The sequence below is a fragment of the Helianthus annuus genome, chromosome 17 (assembly GCF_002127325.2).
Source record: "Helianthus annuus cultivar XRQ/B chromosome 17, HanXRQr2.0-SUNRISE, whole genome shotgun sequence".
In the NCBI taxonomy this organism is placed as follows: Eukaryota; Viridiplantae; Streptophyta; class Magnoliopsida; order Asterales; family Asteraceae; genus Helianthus; species Helianthus annuus.
This window is the reverse complement of record NC_035449.2, coordinates 106,764,878-106,788,566: the sequence shown is the minus strand read 5'-3', so window position 1 is coordinate 106,788,566 and position 23,689 is coordinate 106,764,878. Positions and strand designations below refer to the sequence as shown.

General features: G+C 34.0%; 1 protein-coding gene across 4 annotated transcripts; it reads right to left on the bottom strand.

Moving 5' to 3' along the window:
• Positions 1-8,667: 8,667 nt before the first annotated feature.
• LOC110926512 (G-type lectin S-receptor-like serine/threonine-protein kinase At4g03230) lies at positions 8,668-21,133 on the bottom strand. 4 transcript variants are annotated; one of them, XM_022170285.2, is made up of 8 exons: positions 19,807-21,131; positions 12,778-12,939; positions 12,446-12,648; positions 12,012-12,222; positions 11,667-11,904; positions 11,257-11,401; positions 10,861-11,073; positions 8,668-8,917 (listed from the first exon to the last, which is right to left on the bottom strand). In XM_022170285.2, exons 1-8 carry the CDS (start codon positions 21,035-21,037, stop codon positions 8,852-8,854), a joined length of 2,469 nt encoding a protein of 822 aa, XP_022025977.1. In that variant the 5' UTR covers positions 21,038-21,131; the 3' UTR covers positions 8,668-8,851. The 4 variants fall into 4 exon arrangements, with proteins under 4 accessions (XP_022025977.1, XP_022025976.1, XP_022025978.1 ...); XM_022170284.2 differs by having other exon boundaries at positions 8,687-8,937; XM_022170282.2 differs by lacking the exon at positions 8,668-8,917 and having other exon boundaries at positions 10,599-11,073; positions 19,807-21,130.
• Between the last annotated feature and the right edge of the window lie 2,556 nt (positions 21,134-23,689).

The window sequence follows — 23,689 nt, the reverse complement described above, 5'->3', positions numbered from 1 at the left end:
GATCTGAAATTCTATACGGATGAAAACACGCAGCGGCTTCCGGAAACACATCGATAAACTTCATAGTACCCAATATACGATCAATCTTTTTGAAAAATGCACGCCCTTTTTGTTGTTTATTCGACCATGTGTAATGCATACCAGAGCTATTAACGTCCAGCACCTCAATGTTGTTAACACAATCCCTAAACTCCGTCATCCCAATATCAACTCTTGAAGAACTCGAACGGTTATCCTCCAGAAATAACGACGTATTAAAATCCCCCATTATGACCCACAGCTTATCATGAACAAAAGTGTTATGTAATTTTAAGCTTCCCACAACCGTCTCCGATTCATATACTGGTTTTCCGCATACACAAACGAGCAAAACACAGATTTTTGATCCAGCTTAAAAACAATTTGAGTATGCATAACTTGATCTGATTGAGCAAGAATCATAACGTCTACTAAGTTAGCGTCCCATCCTACAATAATCCGCGTACCCTTAGTGCAACAACTAGCATTATTTGCCCAACTCCATGTCCGACAAACTTTTTTACATACATCATAAACCTTAGTAGCTTCCACATGCGTCTCAGTAATAGCACATACCTGAATATGATTATCCGTTAGCATTTCAAACCTCCTTTTGTTTAAGGGAGCGGTTCAACCCCCTTATGTTCCAGGTAGCGACACTACCCATTGGCACCCTTGTTACCGGGTGTGCTTGCACCTTCAGACTCATTCTTCTCACTTTTCCGCTCCAAATACCTTGGAATATCAGACAACGTCTCATCTATCTCAATGATACCCGGCAGAATCTCACCCGGGCCTCCCTTTACTCCTTTGGCGTCTCTTGTTCGTTCTCTCACCCGTTGAGACTCCGCTAAATCCTCCACTTCTGGTTGCTTTTGTTCCGCACCGTCATCTTGAAGCACATCAAAAGGGTTTGAAACCGGCACACTTGAAGACGATTCCACATCCCCATTAGACTTTGGTTTAGAGACTGGCCTATACATCATCTTAGATTTTTGGTTTTTCATAGGAAAACCTTGTTGCCCACCTTTTCTATTTTTTCCTCTCGGCTCCTGAAACCCATCCGAACTAGTTTGAGACACATAGCAGCTACCTTCGGCTTTCTAGGACATCCATTGTCATCATGTCCAAAAACACAACACTCCGAGCATCTTAACGGTTCCCAATCGTATTCTATTTTAATTTCAGCTTTATCATAACCATTACCTTCCAACGTTGGCACCGTAACCCTAATACTTCTCATCAGATCCTTATTTTCCTGAACTTCAATGAGAGCCTTTACAAAGCTACTCCTTCCCCATGGCTCCGCACACATAGTCGACGTAAAAGAATCTAGCATTTTTGGCACCCCTATCTTAGATGCAAGCAAACTCAACCCATCCTCTGTAAATGCTGGTAGCGGTGCATCATGCAATTTGACCCATATTGGTATGGCTGTAATCTCCTCCTTAACCAATGTCGTCGATGGAGTCCATTCATTTAGAATAATTGGAACATTACGAACCGTCCATGGCCCATCTTACAGTAATTGATCAAGACCCCTCTTCGTTTTAAACTTGAAAAAGAAGAAGCCTTTCGCATTCATCATCATCTTCAATAAACCATACTTCGACCAGTTATTCTTTACGAAGTAATCAACAACTGGAAATGCAATCCGTTTCCCAAGAAAGTACCATTATAACGTGTTAGCAAATCTATCACTCACCTCTTTCACTGATGATAGCGGTATGACCACATCCACCCCATCCATCTTTTCAATATTCTCCATAGAACGAAAATTCACTTTAGTTACCTCGGGTTGTTTATGGACAGCATTCACAAATGACATCGGTTTGCCAACATCAAAACCTTTATCTGCCGTTTGGTTCCGTCCACCCATACTCAACGATCCATTACCCGAATTAGGGTTTGCATGATTGTCTTCCGGGTAGTTTGCATCTACCCGTTCCTCACCGTTTCCCCCTTTGAATTCCGACTCCACCGGTTTAGAGATTTCGAACAAGCCATCGATAACCGACGTGTTATTCGTCATGAACATTCCTCTTCTCGGCATCAACGGGTTACCCTCTATGTTCGTAACTTTCAAACCAATACCCCTTACAGGACTTGCACTAGCCTCACCTTGTACAGGGGGAGTCCCCCCTTTATCCTGAACAAGATCAACACCCCTATTCCTCCCCATACAGCTTCACTTTCACGTAACCAGATTACCAGCCGAACGAAAAACACAAAAAGAAACCCTAATCTAGCTTGACGAAAAAACAGAAAGAAACCCTAGATTCAACTCAATCCTTTCGCTAACTAGTTCGAATCTGATGTATTGATAAATCAATACTCCAATGATCAGACTGTTATACGAAAATCATGAATAAAAATCGAAGGTAGGAAGAGAAGCCAAAATCGTCATTGCTAGAGAGAGAATTAGGGTTTCCATGTGCTAGCATCCTAAGAGAATATTCAAAAATGTTTTTCATGCAGAATATAATTAGATAAATAAGTAATTGAAGTTTGGATGCCACTTTAGATTAAAAAAAAACTAAAAGAACTATGAAAAGCAAATTTGTTGGCACCTGGCAATGGTGACTCACCAACACACGAGAGGAAAATCAAAATTGAAACAAGTCGAAGCCAGCTCATTTTAATCAAATGGATGTTGGCTTGGAAAAAAAATGTTCAAAAAAAAACTATTATGTTGATAAATGGTGTATCCAGTAATTTTTCTATGAGGGTGTGAAATATTTTTAAACATTTTAGGTCCCTGGGTGAATATAAAAAAATCGGTTCATATCGGATCGGGTCATGTAAAACTAAAGAATATCAAACTAGAATTTATATAACCATCAAAAACATATCAAATGTCATTATAAACAACATGTTTAAAATTGTGCTCTACAGGTTTTCATTTTTTGAAATCTATGCAAAACATCATCTAGAGTTACTTTTCTAATAGTTTCTCATGAGAAATCTTCTATCAAATATAAATCGATCCATAATTTTCAATTTTAATTTTCAAGCCCTAGTAAAGTATAGAACAACAAAAAAACACCAAAACAACAAAATCATGCTACTAAAGTCTAGAACAAAAAAAAAATCATCAAAACATATAAAATTTCAAACTCTTTTAACATATCTATTAATTCTATCTCTCATAAAAACCAAATAAACAAACGAAGGTACCTCGTTAAATTTTATATTCCAGGTGGTGGGGTGGCCGGAATCAAGCTTTTTCGGTGAGAATGCAGTCGCTACCATCGTGCCTGTTGACTACCTTCGTTTGTTTATGTGGTTTTTTTGTTGTTCTATACTTTACTAGAAGCTGAAGTTGATAGTTCTATTCTTCCAATGCAGCTTTGCGTCGCAAGTGTGGAATAATGTTAAAACTATGGTTACTTTGGAGAATGTTTCTGACTCTTGGGCATCCATCTGTGCATGGATGGAACGCACGGCTTCTTCAAAGACGACGAATGTTATTGTGGGCAAGATTCTGATTGCGGCTACGACATATTTTATATGGCAAGAACGAAACGCTAGACTATTCTCTCATAATCACAAGTCGGCTGAAGTGGTGACAGAATTAGTCAAGCACACAGTCCGGTTAAAGCTTATGGGATTCAAGTTCCGTGGCAGCGCAGATCGGAATAGAGTGCTAAAGGCTTGGAAGATTTATTCAAATGAAGATGAATTCGATCCGGGTTAGAAGCTGAAGTTGATAGTTGCTAGTGTGATCCGCTTGCTTCGTTTGGCTGTTTTTTGTTGGTGGCTGTTTTGTTTAGTATGCTTGGCTGTTTTCGTTGTGTTTGTTTCCTAGTCTTGGTATGCCAAGTCTAGTAGGTGTGTTCGCTTTGACACACCCTTGTACTTAATTTCGTTGATTTATAAAATTTACCGGGGTATCCCTTTACCCAAAAAAAAAGAGAGAGAGATAGAGAGAGAGAGAGAGAGAGAGAGAGAGGGAGAAAGAATTGGAAGCGGTGGTTGGGTTGGGTTATTTTATTTAACTTCAAATTTAATTGGGTTGGGTTAATTGTGCTTGGATTACAATGGAATGTTTAGTGGATTAATGGCTAAATTGTTAAATGAAAGGTATTGGGTTAAATTATTAAGTAAGGTGGTTAAAGAATAATTATATACATTAGGTTATATTTTAATAAAAATCAATGTTACATTTTTTTTAAATTCATAAGATTTTTTTCAAGGGGGCGATTGAAATTTTCCAAGGAGTGCGGTTGAAAATTTTCAAGGGGTGCGGTCAAGATTTTGTGCGAAATTTAACCCTAAAACCTTTTTTTTTCTCAAGGGATGCGGCCGCCCACCCACCCGTAGGTCCGCCCTTGATGCTGTTCACGATCCAAGGAATTCTGTATATATAATTAAAGAAGGGTAATTTGGTAATTTAACATAACTAAGGAAATATGTAATTTAAAAGGTTAAGTATCTAATCTAATCTAACTTATAATAAAAGACTCCACATAATGCCACATGTCATTCTTTCCTTCAACCTCATAAATTTTATTTATATTTGTTTAATAAATTTCTTTTATTATTAATATTAATATTAATTAATAACCAATATATAGATATCACTTATTTTTATCCTTATCTTTATCTAAAATTAAGAGTAAATTACAAGTTTTGTCCTTTATGTTTGTACCAAATTGCAGGCGTTGTCCTTTGCTTTTAAATTTGACGAGTTTTGTCCTTAACGTTTCAAAATTTGACGAATTTTGTCCTTAATAAATAACTTTAATTTTGCAATTTAGACCATTTGTTTTTTGTTTTTTTACTTTTAACTCAAAGTTTTTCATATTTTGCAATATAATCTCAACTTCTTTTTATTTTCAATTTTGGTCCACCATACTTTTCATCTTTCCCAAGTTTTTCGTTTTGTTCTAAATTTTGTGAGTTAACGCACCACAACGTGCGTGTGGGGTTCAACATTTTTTTCGTATATTTTTTCCCATTTGACTGGTTCGTGGCGTCACATCTATTTTTCTGCGTTTGACAAGTTTGTCCAACACGCGGGTCCTGGATGGACTTAGTTATTTTTTTCTATGTTTTACGTTTCGGTTTAATTTATCAGCAACGAGCATGCGTGATTCAAAGATTTGACGTCTGCTTTTCGCTCGACGTTATTTTTGTTCCCGTTTTTATTTATTTTGTTTTTACGAGTTTTCCGGGTGTTGGTGGTCGCTAACAATGGTATAGTATTGCTACTACTTAACACAGTTTTATAACAACCGCTACAATGGAGGGGCTTAATACTAGTATGTATAATAAAGCCTTTTAGTAAGGGGATAGTAAAAATCCCTTGGTTGACAATAGTTTTAAAACCGTATACAAATTGCAACTTGCATTTTAAAACCGTATACAAATTGCAACTTGCATAACTATTACTATGGTTAGAATCGCTAATAGTTTTTGTTTGTAGATTTAAGATTTAAGCTGATCTCGTTTCAGGCTTTCAGCTACTGTGTATTAATTGAAGTTTTGAATTCATTCTTTAGCATCAAAAAAGAATCTATCTAACTCAATTCAAAGAACTATGCTTCCTCCCTCCTCGTCACACAAGTTATTGAAATTTATAATTTAATCAATATATTTTGTTTTAGAAAATTGGATAGTTTCTCTTTCGCTCACGCTTGCTCTACATCATCTAGAGTTACTTTTCTAATAGTTTCTCATGAGAAATCTTCTATCAAATATAAATCGATCCATAATTTTCAATTTTAATTTTCAAGCCCTAGTAAAGTATAGAACAACAAAAAAACACCAAAACAACAAAATCATGCTACTAAAGTCTACAACAAAAAAAAATCATCAAAACATATAAAATTTCAAACTCTTTTAACATATCTATTAATTCTATCTCTCATAAAAATCAAATAAACAAACGAAGGTACCTCGTTAAATTTTATATTCCAGGTGGTGGGGTGGCTGGAATCAAGCTTTTTCGGTGAGAATGCAGTCGCTACCATCGTGCCTGTTGACTACCTTCGTTTGTTTATGTGGTTTTTTTGTTGTTCTATACTTTACTAGAAGCTGAAGTTGATAGTTCTATTCTTCCAATGCAGCTTTGCGTCGCAAGTGTGGAATAATGTTAAAACTATGGTTACTTTGGAGAATGTTTCTGACTCTTGGGCATCCATCTGTGCATGGATGGAACGCACGGCTTCTTCAAAGACGACGAATGTTATTGTGGGCAAGATTCTGATTGCGGCTACGACACATTTTATATGGCAAGAACGAAACGCTAGACTATTCTCTCATAATCACAAGTCGGCTGAAGTGGTGACAGAATTAGTCAAGCACACAGTCCAGTTAAAGCTTATGGGATTCAAGTTCCGTGGCAGCGCAGATCGGAATAGAGTGCTAAAGGCTTGGAAGATTTATTCAAATGAAGATGAATTCGATCCGGGTTAGAAGCTGAAGTTGATAGTTGCTAGTGTGATCCGCTTGCTTCGTTTGGCTGTTTTTTGTTGGTGGCTGTTTTGTTTAGTATGCTTGGCTGTTTTCGTTGTGTTTGTTTCCTAGTCTTGGTATGCCAAGTCTAGTAGGTGTGTTCGCTTTGACACACCCTTGTACTTAATTTCGTTGATTTATAAAATTTACCGGGGTATCCCTTTACCAAAAAAAAAAAAAAAACAGAGAGAGAGAGAGGGAGAGAGAGAGAGAGAGAGGGAGAAAGAATTGGAAGCGGTGGTTGGGTTGGGTTATTTTATTTAACTTCAAATTTAATTGGGTTGGGTTAATTGTGCTTGGATTACAATGGAATGTTTAGTGGATTAATGGCTAAATTGTTAAATGAAAGGTATTGGGTTAAATTATTAAGTAAGGTGGTTAAAGAATAATTATATACATTAGGTTATATTTTAATAAAAATCAATGTTACATTTTTTTTAAATTCATAAGATTTTTTTTAAGGGTGCAATTGAAATTTTCCAAGGAGTGCGGTTGAAAATTTTCAAGGGGTGCGGTCAAGATTTTGTGCGAAATTTAACCCTAAAACCTTTTTTTTTCTCAAGGGATGCGGCCGCCCACCCACCCGTAGGTCCGCCCTTGATGCTGTTCACGATCCAAGGAATTCTGTATATATAATTATAGAAGGGTAATTTGGTAATTTAACATAACTAAGGAAATATGTAATTTAAGGTTAAGTATCTAATCTAATCTAACTTATAATAAAAGACTCCACATAATGCCACATGTCATTCTCTCCTTCAACCTCATAAATTTTATTTATATTTGTTTAATAAATTTCTTTTATTATTAATATTAATATTAATTAATAACCAATATATAGATATCACTTATTTTTATCCTTATATTTATCTAAAATTAAGAGTAAATTACAAGTTTTGTCCTTTATGTTTGTACCAAATTGCAGGCGTTGTCCTTTGCTTTTAAATTTGACGAGTTTTGTCCTTAACGTTTCAAAATTTGACGAGTTTTGTCCTTAATAAATAACTTTAATTTTGCAATTTAGACCATTTGTTTTTTGTTTTTTTTACTTTTAACTCAAAGTTTTTCATATTTTGCAATATAATCTCAACTTCTTTTTATTTTCAATTTTGGTCCACCATACTTTTCATCTTTCCCAAGTTTTTCGTTTTATTCTAAATTTTGTGAGTTAACGCACCACAACGTGCGTGTGGGGTTCAACATTTTTTTCGTATATTTTTTCCCATTTGACTGGTTCGTGGCGTCACATCTATTTTTCTGCGTTTGACAAGTTTGTCCAACACGCGGGTCCTGGATGGACTTAGTTATTTTTTTCTATGTTTTACGTTTCGGTTTAATTTATCAGCAACGAGCATGCGTGATTCAAAGATTTGACGTCTGCTTTTCGCTCGACGTTATTTTTGTTCCCGTTTTTATTTATTTTGTTTTTACGAGCTTTTCCGGTGTTGGTGGTCGCTGACAATGGTATAGTATTGCTACTACTTAACACAGTTTTATAACAACCGCTGCAATGGAGGGGCTTAATACTAGTATGTATAATAAAGCCTTTTAGTAAGGGGATAGTAAAAATCCCTTGGTTGACAATAGTTTTAAAACCGTATACAAATTGCAACTTGCATTTTAAAACCGTATACAAATTGCAACTTGCATAACTATTACTATGGTTAGAATCGCTAATAGTTTTTGTTTGTAGATTTAAGATTTAAGCTGATCTCGTTTCAGGCTTTCAGCTACTGTGTATTAATTGAAGTTTTGAATTCATTCTTTAGCATCAAAAAAGAATCTATCTAACTCAATTCAAAGAACTATGCTTCCTCCCTCCTCGTCACACAAGTTATTGAAATTTATAATTTAATCAATATATTTTGTTTTAGAAAATTGGATAGTTTCTCTTTCGCTCACGCTTGCTCTATCATTGAATTTCCTCGTTTAAAGATCTTTCTAGTTGCTTTGTCAATTTCCCCAAAACAATTTCATGAAATGAGAATCGCTACTTGGCTTCTAATTATGCAGGTCTAGCCCATGAACATTCTAATTGATATACTTTTTGTTCACATGAAATGTGTTGATTGATTGTATGATAAGATGTTATTAGTTTACCATTTACACAAATGAAACTTGTAATACTAAGGAGATTAGTGAAGAAGATTTATGTTGATAAAGTTTGAAAATCTGACCAAAGTAATTTACCACATCCTTGCTTGCCATATACATATAAAGTGTATAATATTTCAAATAGTTAATCATATTTGACTGTTATTCATACTTTAAACATAAATATTTGACTGTTATTTATACTTTAAACATAAAAAACACTATTTTTGCATGTTAGAAATCTGACCAGGCCTTTTATTTATTCTATAAGATTACCTTTTCAAACGTAACTTGTTTGCCCAATTTTCGAATTTGTCTCAACCGCCCATTTTGCCCATTGTGCTTCCTATACACCGAGCACGAAATCTGTTAGGTTAAAAAAAAAACTTTCGCATTACTTGTGCTCATGGGTTTTATTTATTACTTTTTAACTGGTTTTCTTTAGTTATTTTAAAAAATATAAGATATTAATATGTAAGTAATTAATATATATATATAGGGAGAGGATCATGAGAAAACTACATATAAATGAGAAAACTAGAAAACTAACAAAAAAAACTAAAAAAAAAGCTAAAAAAACATACCAATTTTTTTTTTACAATTTTTAACAAAAAATCGCTAGTTTTTATACATCAAAAAATTTTTCAAAAAAAAAATTTTTTTTTTGTTGTATTGCACATGTGCAATATATGTGATTATATGTGTACTACACATGTGCACTACATCCGTAATAGTGCACATGTGCAATACAACCAAATACTTTTCTTTTATTTTTTTTTTTATTTTTTTCCATGCATAAAAAGCTGCGATCTTTTTATAAAAATTAAAAAAAAAATTGGCATGCTTTTTTGGATTTTTTTAGTTAGTTTTTTTGTTTTCTCATGATCCATCCCCTATATATATATATATACGATTAGATTCAAGAGTGAACATTAGTGTAACTTGCGAACTGAGTGAACTAATCCTAGCCATACATGTGTGTAGATCAATGGTCAGGATTTGATGTTGAAATACACTAGTGTATTTTACGATTTGATGATGAGATCTTGGCCAGACACGTGTGTAGATCAATGGCCAGGATTTGTTCACTCAGTTCGCAAATACACTAGTGTTCACTCTAGAACCCCATCCTCTATATATATATATATATAGGGGAGAGTTATCTTGAGAACGCTAAATATTGCGAGAACCGTGAGAACGAATGAAAAAACCAATCAAAACCAATTTTTTTTATACAAACCTCATTTTAATTAAGATACAAAATCAAAACAAGAATTTATAACATCAAATAATTCATTTCTCATTTCAAAATCATTCTTTTTAGATTTTTTACACATGTGTAAATATAGCAGATTTACACATGTGTAAATGGCAAACTTACACATGTGTAAATTTTCTTTATTTATGAATTCACGTAAATTTAAACATGTAATTGAATTTAAACGTGTGTATATATATATATATATATATATATATATATATATATATATATATATATATATATATATATATATATATATATATATATATATATATAGGGAAGGGTTTAAATGAGAACGCTAAATATTTGTGAGAACCGTGAGAACAAATGAAAAAACCATGAGAACTTGGTCAAAAACAATTCAAATTCAAAATTTTTTTCTACACTTATCATTATTATTCGAATACAATGTTAGAAATTCAATTTACACGTTTAAATTTACGTGAATCCGTAAATAAAGAAAATTTACACATGTGTAAGTTTGCCATTTACACATGTGTAAATCTATTATATTTACACATGTGTAAAAAAATCTAAAATGAGTGATTTTGAAAGGAGAAATGAATTATTTAATGTTGTAAATTCTTTTTTTGATGTTGTATCTTAATTACAATGAGGTTTGTTTTAAAAAAATTGGTTTTGATTGGTTTTTTCATTCGTTCTCACGGTTCTCGCAATATTTAGCGTTCTCAAGATAACCCTCCCCTATATATATATATATGTCTGTGGTCAACAAAATAATAAGTAATTTAAAAAAAAAAAAACAAAATAATAAGTAGACTTGATGAATATGTACCTTAAAAATGTATACACCTTTAAACAACGTACCAGTTATATTCAGAATTGAAGATATTCACTCACAAGTTTCATCTTTAACTTTATATGTTTGTTTAATGAAGAATGGCAAAAATATAATGACAGCACACTTATCGTCCTTGTATGGTGGAGATTGTGACCTCAACATTGGTTTGTGTTAGTGGTTGATATGAAGAAGACGAAGTATCATAGCAAGTAGTTAACTTTCTTACTATAAATGCAGGTTGCTTTGGTTCAGGAAGTGTAGAAATATCACTCGTGAGCATCGTCACTACATTTGACATGGTAGGCCGATCATCGGGATCTTCTTGCACACATAAAAGCCCGACCATGATGCACTTCAGTACTACATTCGGGTCATAGCTTTCCAACAAAACTTGTTCCATTAGATCTAATGGCCTTCCATCTTTCCACAATTGCCAAGCCTGAAATTTGACGAGATTAGATAAACCATGCATAAAGAGAAACATATATTAGAACTTAGTTGTTCGTGTAACTAGAGGGGGCTCAGTTGTCATTGTGTAAAAAAATCATATAGGAAGGTTATCTAATGCAGTTAAGTTGAATATTTATATCCAGCCACTAAAAGGAGTGATATTTAAACTCACATAATTTAGAAGACTAATGGCTTGTTCACTCTGATAGTGTTTCTTTTTTCCACTTATAATCTCAAGAATCACTACTCCAAAACTATAAACATCTGATTTAGTTGAAAATAATCCCTCCAAAGCATACTCAGGAGCCATGTAACCACTGTATAAATCATAAGTCACGTGAACAAATCAAATGTATGAGACTCAATATAAAAAAAAATCAAGTTTGTGGTTGGGGTGTTTAACCTAACTAAAAATGAGCCTTGTTAGGTCATTCAGTTTGTGTAAAACTAAAATTAAACATATATATATATATATAATGTATAAGTTTAATTCGGGGACGTGTCAGCCGGAACCCAACCCACTAACCTGCTAAGATTACCATGACATATGTTGTTGAATTTATCATAATGTGCAATACTTACTAGGTTCCAATGATTCTTTTAGTATTGGACTCCACTTCTTTACCATTTACAATCTTCGCTAATCCAAAGTCTGATATTTTTGGATTTAAATCTTCGTCTAATAATACGTTACTCGTCTTTAAATCTCTATGAATGATCCTTAACCTTGAATCTTGATGAAGATAAATAAGTCCTCTGCAAATCCCCATGATTATTTCAAACCTCTTGGTCCAATCAAGCAACATACTTTGTGTCCCATCTAGCAAAACACATGCAAGTAGACATGTTCGCTTTTATAATCATCTTATCCAAATTAAATTGAATATAATATTCGATCAATCTAATGAAAAGGGCAAAGAGGGTTACCAAATATGAAGGCATCCAAGCTTTTGTTGGACATATACTCATATATTAGCATCTTTTCATTTCCTTTCATGCTATATCCCAAGAGCCTGACAAGATTTCGATGTTGTAGTTTAGCAATCAATGTAACCTCGTTCTTGAACTCTTCTAAACCTTGCCCAGAATGGATTGATAGCCTCTTCACCGCAACTTCTACTCCTCCCGGCAACTTACCCTGATTAGCAGATTAACAAACAGTTAGGGTCATCCAAGAACCAATTAGTAGCTTCATACAACAATTTCTTGTTCTAGTTGGACTACCCAGCCCGGTTTGATTTTATATTCAACCTAGCCCCCATGTTGTTATGAGTATGTGCATTAATTAAACAAGGTTGAAATGGTGTTGCTGGATAGGCATTGTGGACGCATACTATTTCACAACCGAAAACAAGTATCACCTTGTAAACAGGTCCAAAGCCACCTTCTCCAAGCTTATTTGCATCAGAGAAGCCATCTGTGGAAGCCGAGATTCTTTCAAAGTCGAAGAAAGGTATGCCTATGCTTGGCGAATCATTTTCATCCGAGCGAAATGGATCCAACAATTCCTGGACTTGCCTCACGCTTTCATTGAATTGATGAACGGATTCACTATCTGCACTTCCTACAAGAGAAAATTATACTAGATGTTATATTATTATAGAGCTTTTTTTTTTGGTATTTCATATATAAAGAAGATGCTCAGATCAATAAGTCAACATCGCCATGTTCTATGGATATGATGTTTGTGTACCTTTTACTTTCTTGATATTGATCCTCCTCTTGTAGCAAATGATACCAAGACAACATAAAAACAAAACTACAGGAATCGCAATTGCTGAAAGAATGATGGCTTGAGGGGGCATTGATTTTGATGTTTTCTCTGTTGCATCAACAGTTTGAGGGTTTTTGGGTCCTGAAACAGTTTATTTCTTTTATTATTATTTAATTAAACAAGTCAAGGAACTAATGAATGAGTCAAGTTTATGTTCAAGAATTTTTAAATTTTTTTATATACCAATAAACTTTATAAGCAATATATAGTTTGAAAAAAAAAATTATATAAAAAAACCATTCATTCAGTTTGTAAACCATCTATTTGAAGGGTACGGTTCGAATAAAATTCAGGGATGATATAAACCGAAAGAAAAGATAAACATGTATGAGCTGGTAAAGAGAAGAAAATAATTAATATTAATTAGTTGTTAATAGATATTTATTAGTTTGAATTAATAGGCTTATCTTGTTGTTTTATTTATTAGTTGATTAAGTATCAGAGTTGGTATTGGTTTAGGATAGCTTGTTTAGCAAGCACTTTGTTTAGTATAAATAGATGGGTTAGGTTATGTAATTATTTGGTTGTTTTTGTTTTGGTTCTATATTAATAAAGAAGAAAGAGTCTTGATCAAGTTGATCACAAAATCCTTGTGTGTTTTGCGGTTTTGATCCAGCTATTTCCAATAATTGGTATCAGAACTTGTAACGGTCAAGGGAGAGCAAGAAGAATCAAAGCAAATCAACCAGGTGAAGTCGAAAACATTTGTAGATCGACAAGGAGAAAGAAGTCGAAAACCTTTGTGGATCGACAAGGAGAAAGAAGACACGAAACCTAAGTGGATCGAGCAGGGAAGTTGAAGCCTAAGTGGATCGAAAATGAGAAGAATGAAGTCTCGAAATCTGAGTGAATCGAGCAATGTGGTCAAAATCTGAGTGAATCGACAGAGTTGTGAAGGAAGATTGCAATCTGAGTGAAGAAACAAGAAGCATAGTGAAAAAATTACGTTCGAGAGAAAAACATAGTGAAGAAAATCGTGATCACAAACAAGGTTTAAAAAAACGGAAACGAGTTTCGAGGCGTTTTCACTTCGCCTCGCGAGGCGTAAGCCTCGAGGCAAACCGAGGCGTAAGCCCGAGGCGGAACTAAAAAATAAATATAAATATTATATATCTTATAAAAATAGTAATACTAACTAAATCCATCACCAAATTCATCAAAATAATCAAAAACACACATAAAAAAGAAAAAAATTGCTTGAAATTGACACAAAAACGCAAAAACATCAAAAACAAATCTCTAAAACCCCTGAGGCGCACCTGAGGAGCAGCCTTTTTAGCGCCTCGGCCCCTCCGAGGCGCACAAACAGTATAAACCCCCTGAGGCGCGCCTCAGAATCGTTTTTTGGCCGTTTCGCCTTGAGGCGCACGCCTCAACCGTTTTTTAAAACCATGATCACAAAGATCTTGATGTGCGGATTTATTGATTCGGAGTGGTGAAAAAAGGAAAAACAGTTTGGGAGAATTTGTTTCAGGAAGAAAGCTAAACAATAGAATTAACTGTTTTGATGCTAAGTGAGAAAAGGGAAAACAATGAACAGAAGAAAAAGGAAAGTGGAATTCAAGAATTCTTTATTCTTTATGAGTTGCATGGAAAAGTTTAATAATTGTGTTTATTGTTTGCATCAAATTATCTTAATGATGGTTGCTATGTGTATGGTTCCCACGATTTTATATAGACAAAGAGCGTCTAGAACGCTGCAGGTTGGTGGTGAAAATAAGTTCGATTCAAGAGGCATACTCAGCCAAGAAAAAGATCGGAAGAATGAATGAAAGGATGACGGTCCAAGAATTAAGGTCGAAGAGACGAGAGCATACTTGGAATTCAAGATTTAGGAAGAAGATATTAGGATTAAGAGGGAGAATGAAGGGTTAATCCTAATGGTTCGGATAAAATTAAGGGATGAGATAAACCGAAAGAAAAGATAAAGACGTATGAGCTGATAAAGAGAAGAAAATATTAGTTGTTAACACATATTTATTAGTTTGAATTAATAGGTTTATCTTGTTGTTTTATTTATGAGTAAACTTCCGTTTTACTCCCTGTGGTTTGGTCATTTTAACGGTTTTGTCCCAATCCTTTAAAAATAGTTATTTTACTCCCTGATCTTTGGGTTTTTTAATACCAGTTTGCTCCACGGCCTTAACTCCATCCATATTGTATTGTATGTTAACTAAAAGGGTATTTTGGTAATTTCAAGTATAAAATAAGCGTACTTTGATAATTTATATTTAACATAACCATTTAACTATTTATTATAATATCAGAAAAATAGAAGTTTGATTATTTATATATTAACACATACAAACACACAAACATTAATCACTATATATACACAAACACCAAAGATCAACACATTGTCTCTATCACCCTTAACCTACCAACATCAACAACCACCACCACCACTACCACCGCCCCCGCACCACCGCCGCTGGCGCCGCCACCACCACCATCAGCCGCCATCACCCGTCTCACCACCGCCACTTTTTCTCACGTCTCCCCCTCTCTCACTCTACACCTACCACCACCACCATCCTCTGGATACTATACAGTCACCGAAGTTGCAAATCTCGTGGTCGGAGGATTCAGATCTCGCTGCCGGAAGTTGCAAATCTCGTGGCAGATCTAGCTATCGGAAGTTGCAAATCTCGCCACCAGCAGCCACCGACCATTATCTCACACCTCTTTCCCCTCTCTTTCATACCATTTCTAGCATGGTTCTTTGATGGCTTTCATTTTTTGAAATCACATATATATATGGTTGCATACGTCCTAATTCTAGGGTTTCTTTTTATTCATCTTCTTCATATGGATATGGATCTGGTGGTGTTTCTATATCAGGTTGGCAAAGTAGGTCAGCTTCATCTTCAAACTGGAACACAAACTGGTCAAGTGCGATTCGGCTCAGAACTAGATGTGGATTGAGTTGGCTCAGATCTGTAATTGGGACGATTTGGCTCACATCTGGTGAGGGGTGGCACCTAGGATCTAATTCGAGTGTGTAGTTAAGTGTTGCTCATATTTGATTATGCAACAAGGGTTAGAAATCGAAATAAAAGGATTGGCGGTGACGGGTTTAGGTTCTCAGCTTAGATCTGACTTGCGATGTGGTATGGGAGAGAGGGTTTGGGAAGATATTGCCATTTACGGTGGAAAGGTACGGTGGTGGCTGGTGGTGGTGGTGGTTCCAAACGCTAATCGAAGCTCTTGAACCTCAGTCGGTTTCAAGTTCAAATCTGGGATTGTTTCATCTGGTTAGCGTGGTAATGAGTGTTGTTTTTTGTGGCAAGTGGTGGTTTGGTGTTGGTGGTAGTTTGTGGTGGTTGTTGGTGGCAGGTTGTGGTGACTATTAATGTTGGTGTTAACGATGGTAATTAATGGTGGTGTCTAGTACAGAGACATTGAGAGAGGGGTAAAATAGAAAGAGTTGATCATTTCAAAATCATATTATAGATAAAAAGAGAAAAATGGATTTAGTCAATTAATAAGATAATGATAATGATAAAAAGTTTAAATTGGAAAAGACAGAAATGATATGATTTCAGTGAAAATGGATGGCGTTTGAGGCGCGGATCAAAATCGTGATAAGTTAGAAAGATTAGGGAGTAAAATGGCTATTTTCAAATAGAAAGAGTTGATCATTTCAAAATCATATTATAGATAAAAAGAGAAAAATGGATTTAGTGAATTAATAATATAATGAAAATGATAAAAAGTTTAAATTGGAAAACACAGAAATGATATGATTTCAGTGAAAATGGATGGCGTTTGAGGCGCGGATCAAAATGGTGATAAGTTAGAAAGATTAGGGAGTAAAATGGCTATTTTCAAATAATTGGGGCAAAACCATTAAAATGACCAAACCACAGGGAGGAAAATGGAAGTTTACTTTTTATTTATTAGTTGATTAAGTATTAGAGTTAGTATTGGTTTAGGATAGCTTGTTTAGCAAGTAATTTGTTTAGTATAAATAGATGGATTGGGTTATGTAATTATTTGGTTGTTTTTGTTTTGTTCTATATTAATAAAGCATAAAGAGTCGTGATCAAGTTGATCACAAAATCCTTGTGTGTTTTACGATTTTGTTCCAGTTATTTCCAACACTATTTTATAATAATATTTTTGTTAAGTCATATATCTTCAAATATTTTTGAACTCATACACATAATTCTATGTATTTTCTTAACTCATACAAATGATTTCTATGAACTCATGTGCATAATTTCGCTTTTTGTATTTTGATAGTTTATCTATTTGCATGTGTTGGAATGGAATTTATTGTTGATTGTTCTTGATGTTTAATTTTGAATTAGCACGGCCATCACAACTTTTAATCTAAACTAATGAAAACAAGATTTCTTCATCATCACTAAATCTCATCAATAGCAAAGCTAAAGTTAAGGTAGAGTCTGAAGAGGGTAGATGTAGACAGCCTTACTTCTATCCCGTAGGAATAGAGAGGATTCTTCCAGTGGGACCCATGGTTCGATTGTAGTTTTGTATCAAGCCTTAGACCTAAGACACATAACACTCAAACAATCGGGACAGAGACTGATTGGTGCATGTACCACCGTGCCTTTCAGCTATCAACGTCACCACATGATGCATGATTAACCATCCGTCGTTTTTAACGTTATTTTCATGAGATTAGTAAAATAACATTAAAGTTATTACCATTTCACTTTTGCCCCCCCCCCCCCACTCTAGCACCCACACATATATATACATTATATGCGCACACTGCAAACGTGGCATAGTATACAATAAGAAAAGCATTGTAAAAAAACCTTAAAAAAATAACAGGAGGGATTAATTGAAAGAAATAAGGGGTTTGGTGGCATGCACAAGGAGAAAAGGAGGGAGGTTGCGGTGGTGATGGAGCCTGGATTTATAAGGAATAGGGGTGTTTGTCGATTCTGTTATGGTTATGGTTATGGGTTTCTCAATTTTTGTTAACTTTTCTGTCTTAATGAAAAAGCGAACCAAATTCAAAATAGGAACCGAAAACAGAATTTGAATGCCTTAAACCAAATTTTAAAGATATGTACTGTTCCTCAGTTTGGGTTTATGAGCTATATGTTTAATAAGCTTTTACTTACATATAAAAAATCCATATTCCAATACATATGAATTAGGTTTCCTAGCTTGGCATAAACAAATGAATTTAGAAAATAGAAAACAAAATAAAATAGCGATTTTGCATACCGTAGTACCTGATTGTGGTATCCCAACAAGAATAGAATATGATGGTACTATATACAGCGACCTTAAGTTTCGGATTCATAAATAAATATATATTTTTTTCTTTTTTTTTTTTTTTGTAAAAACATATTTAACATCAACTTGTATTATCGGTTTACACATGATGAAAGTAGTGTCTAGTTGTAAAATAAATAACACATGCACTGGTTGATGATGGGACGCCACATATATATTGTTTGAAAAGCAAGTTAATTATTTTACACATGTGATCATCATATATACCTAACAAACGACAACTGTTTGTTATACTTTTTGAGATACCATTAAAAGAGAGGAATAGAGTTGTTAGAGCACGTGTGTAGTGTTACATATAAATAATGCCTCTATTTTTTAGCGTTTTATGTCATGTGTCAGTTCAGTTAGTAATACTCTGAGGCGTTTTTCTAAAATGAGTGTAGTGGGGATGTGTGCATTGTAGAGCATGTAAAACCATCAAAGTATGTTATTAGACAAACCCCAGCGTGAAAACCGGTCAGAGCCGTCTCCGAAAACTCTCATAATAATTTAGGCCTCGGGCGAAATAAAAAAATGGGCCCAAAATTGTGGTAAGAGGTAATGAGTTAAAAAAAACAAAGACCCAGATTTATTGGGTTTCCTCCTGAATTGGTGTATAGGCATTATTGCCTAGTGGAGATGGATATGATCGGGTGGTTCTACTGGTGACACGATGATACTCCGGTGGCCCGCCAGTGATCCAAATTTGCCGTTCAAACAAAAACAAAAACAAAGACCTTGGTGATTGAGGTAAAGTTTGAACTTGAGACCTATACATTATTTAGAGGTGACTTTTTTCACTCTACCACCAACACTTTTATGTATAATAAATGCATGTGTATATTAAATATATAATTTACTATATATATAAAAGCTTATAAAATCATTTTAGGCCTTTTAAAATTTTGGGCCTCGAGCAATGGCACGGGTTAGCCGGCCCAAGAGCCGGCCCTAAAACCGGTGATTGGCCAAAACCATTGAAGCAAGGTGTGGAAAAAATAACACCAAAAGCATTTTTTTTTTGGAAAAAAAAAAACGCCTAGGAGGCGGTCTAGAGGCGTTTTTTTAGGAAAAAACGACAAAAATCCCACTACGGGTGGTCTTAGTTTTGAACTTAGTAGTCAATTATTTACGTCTTAAACATACAAATAACAACAAACATACAAATAACAACAGTAACTTTCATTTGAAATAGAGTAATTATTATTACCATACTTTTATCGTAATAGTAATTACTTTAGTGTAAAACGTTACAACTAGAATAATATAATTGCTCTAGTCATTTGAATATTTAGTACGACAAAATGTATATGTATTTGATCTAATGTTATGTTAAAAAAAAAGTTATAATAATACATGAACTAATTTAAAATAAAAAAGAATAAGAAAGTGTGTATGGCTCCTAAAATGAGTTCCGAATTCCGATCCTTTATTTTTTATCACAAATGTTTAGAGGGTGATATCATATAAGTAGCATTAAATTATACCATTAAAAAAGAAATAAGGAAAAAATGTGAGACGCTAGATCTGGTCTCATTAACTTGACTGACCCACATACACAATAAAAGGGATTCTCTTTAATTTGGATTTTGTTTTGATATAGTAACAAAAACATGGATGGGAGAAGGTGAAAAGTTTTTGGTAAAGTGAGTGAAAGTTATGAGAGAGAGAAAGAGAGAGAGGGGTAGGTACCTCGTATTGAAACAGCAGGGGGGTTCCGGATGGAAATTATGTGGCCACTAACCCCCTGACCAATTTGTATATCAACAAGCTGGGAACCAGAGCTCCATATCCAGCAACCTTGCTTACCTCCAGGAATACCGGCTAGAACCAGGTCTTGGTTCCCCACAGCATTATATGAATAAGCTTGACAGCAGTCCAGACCCAAACACTTTTCTTTACATTCTGCTTCACTCCTGGACTCCAAAAACGTCTGAAACGTTACATCAACCTTCATGATCTCCATGCTTACAAAACTTGTGTCGTTGCCACTGCAAATAATTGACGTCCTTTTGCACACTTGGTCCGGATCAGAAACAACTTCAAACCCAGGCAAACAGTCGCAGAAAGAATCCGCTCTGCTGATGTTGCAGCTGCTATTCGGTCCACACGCGTTGTATCTGGCGCAATAATCCTTTGGTTCAGACCAGTTTAGAACCCATCTTCTGATGCTTAAATCCCAATAATACAACTGGATTTCACCCGTGCTGTTCATCACCAGCCTGGAGTAGTAACTTTTGCTGGAGTTTGATAGCAAGTGAAGCGCCGCCATGGGCATTTTGGTAGGGTTTATGTTGCTTTCCAGCCCGAACCCGCTTTTCCAATGAAGCTTCTTATCAGTAAAAATGGTGTAGTTGTTGTATCCGAAAACTTGATCTTTCTGGAACACGAAGCTTCCGGTTCCGGGACTGCTTTGAGTTTTCCATGAAGTTAGTTTCATTGTCTTTTCCATGTACATTCCCGGAAGGAAACTGTCTGTTGGTAAATTGAAACTAGACCAGACCCAGGAACTTGATTCATCGTCTACCAGAATCAGGTTTCCAGAGTCTAACAGCTTCAGGGTCCTAGACCCTGATGCTGATGCTGGCAGACGAGTGGTGAAGTATCTTTTACTTTGAGATTTATCCTTCACCACAAGATTGCCATCATCTTCAATGGTGAGCACAGAGGAAGTTGATGACACAGGGTTGTCTCGGTTAGCCACCCACACGATTGTGTTTGGGTCCATGTGATACCATATCCCGAGATACCTTTGATTTCCATTTTGGTTCTTGAAAAATCCCAATTGAAAGATTTTTCCTGGCGAGACAAGTGTGTCGTCATTCTCATCTCTGAGTGACCCGTTCTTGGCTAGACTGTCTCGTGATGCGTGGCATCGTACCAACACGAAGATGAAAATGGTGATGGTAAGGAAAGTCTTCATCTCAAAAATGAGAGATACTAGAGCGATAAGACCTATATTTTGTGTTTATTGAACATGCCCATGTGAACAAGTACATTTCATAGCCGATGGAAAGCAAAAGGTTTCACAAAGTGACACGAAATAAGACTAAAAAACTTACCATACACGTTTTTTATATTATCATCAATATGATTAAAATGAGTGGCAGCAATGTAATTTAAAAAGCTTTTCAATATATAATAATAATAATAATTATAGAGAATATAAGAATGCGACTATATATGTTAAAAAATAGTGTAAAAGACAAAGATCAATGCAGAGGATCACGTGCAGAACATGTGGTTGGGAGACAATGCTTTTAGGAAAACACAACACATTATGTGCGCGCACACATTTTTTATAAATTATAAGAACTAGCTTACAACCCCGTGTATTACACGGGTTAAATGACGAAAAAAATATAAATTATAAACTTTTATGTAATCCTTATTAACGAAATGACTTATTTAGATAAAATAGTAAAACAAAAGAACAGTTAAATTTTCGCTATTCAAAATATTTTTCTAAGTTTTCACTTCTCTTTTGAGATACTACAATCTATTTTATTATGTCTTCAAAAGAAGTAACACTAAAAAATAATGATCATAAAAGTATTTTTAAAAATAATTATAAGTTATGAGGTTATGGTAAATGAATTGTAATTAAATTCTACTATGTACATTAATGATATAATAAATACTTTAATATAAATACTACTTTTAGATATATGGATCATGAGACAAGATACGAATATTATCATTATATAGAAAATATTACATATTAAAAAAATCATATTAACAATAAAATACACGTTTAAAAAAGTAGGACTAAAGTTTTTTAAACTATAAATTTGAGCGTCTACAACAACTTTTTTAATTAGTAGTTGACATTTAAATATTCAAATTAAAATTTTTATAATATTATATAATGTCTTTATTTAGCATGATGATAATGTCTTTAGTTGCGTAATATGATTGAAATTAAGTTTAATATTTAGAACTCAATGTTATTAGGAAGTTGGACCATTTTTTAAGATGAAAACATATTGATAGTAACATAAATTTAAAATTGAAAGAAAATATTGAACACGTGTATTACACGGCTTAAGTAAATATAATGTTATATACTTAATAGCAAAAAAAATGTCTTTTAAAAACCATTTAGTGTTCGGTTTAAAGATAATTTGGTACTTTATTTAGATAATCCGCTTGTAATTTTAGTCTTCTAAGTTATATATTATAAGTACTTGTACATGTGATTTGATACTTTATTAGTAATTATTATTTATATCCAAATAGTATATTTTATCTTAACAAATATATATGGTTAGGGTAAAATGAAAATTTCGACAAGTTGTGAGAATTTAGAGAACTTGGCCTTACAAAAGGTTTTTTGAATTTTTTTTACAGGGGGTGTGAATGAGCGGTTAGAGACTCAGGATGTTAAACTTTTTGATTTTGGATTCAAATGGTTAAAATCACTAAAACATATGGACTCAAAAAGTAATTTACTATTAATTAACTTTGAAATTATACGTTTGATCTCTAAATATATTAAATAATATTATACTTATGATATTATTTGATACATTTATATTTGTTATAGATAATTATTAATTAAATTTGAATTTATACGTTTATCTCTAACTATTAAAGTATGACAAGATATAATATTATATTATATTTTGTGTATAAAAATTAATATGTAATACTATTATTAAAATGGAGGAGGCACCAGAGAGTGACACGTGTAAAAAAAGATTTTTGTTTATTAGTATAGGAAGATATACGGTATTGACGAGTATCCTTTGAGAACTACCCTCTTCCACACCAAATAGTCTAATACCGTATATTTTTTATTTACTCGAACAAACACAAATGTATAACACCTGAAATCATTATATATGTAAGGACTTTACTATTTACCATTCGAGTTCTCTGTTATTTATAATTATAATTATAATAGAACTTTGTTCATTTCTTACATTTAGAGTCGTAATACCTTTATGAACGCGAGAAAATATAATATGATATGTTTTTAACCGAGTTATAGTGGAAGTGACAACTGTATGATTTTTATATTAGTGGTTTAGGAAGAGGTCATTATTATACATATAAAATAATTGGAACCATTAAACATTCGGATTAAACGGACTATATTCACAATAAAGGTCATGTGTAACAAGTGCTTCAAATCCATAGTAAATTAAGTTTTTATTAAAAGTAAAAAGGTTAGTGGCAGTGACGGATCTAAAAGAAAAGTTCAAGGGTATCGTAATTTTTTTAGACCTAGGGATATTATGATATTTGCTCAGATGTATACCGATACATAAAATGAAGAAGAATATAAAAGTTTTACACTCCGCTGACAAAACTGAAAGATAGACTGGGCTACCCCTACCATCCACATACATCCTCCCGAGGTTAGTGGGTTTTGTGCATCATTAGTTATTCTGTTAGTGGGTTAGTAACCTACCACTGTTTCTTTACGAGTATATTGATATGTAATTATATATTAATTAAGCGTGGTATATATTGGATAGATTCAATGAAAAGAGGCGAATTTGTAATAATTGCTAGGAGTCCAAGATGGACATGTACCAAAATGTCAAATATTGAGAAGAAGAAGAATGGC

Bases quoted from the DNA above. Each gene is read 5' to 3' on its own strand.
- LOC110926512 (XM_022170284.2), bottom strand. From the start codon at position 21,037: ATGAAGACTTTCCTTACCATCACCATTTTCATCTTCGTGTTGGTACGA. The intron at 12,649-12,777 runs GTACACAAACAT...TTTCTCTTGTAG, and splicing joins CAATATCAAGAAAGTAAAAG to GAAGTGCAGATAGTGAATCC. The intron at 11,074-11,256 runs GTGAGTTTAAAT...GTCAAATTTCAG, and splicing joins CCATTAGTCTTCTAAATTAT to GCTTGGCAATTGTGGAAAGA.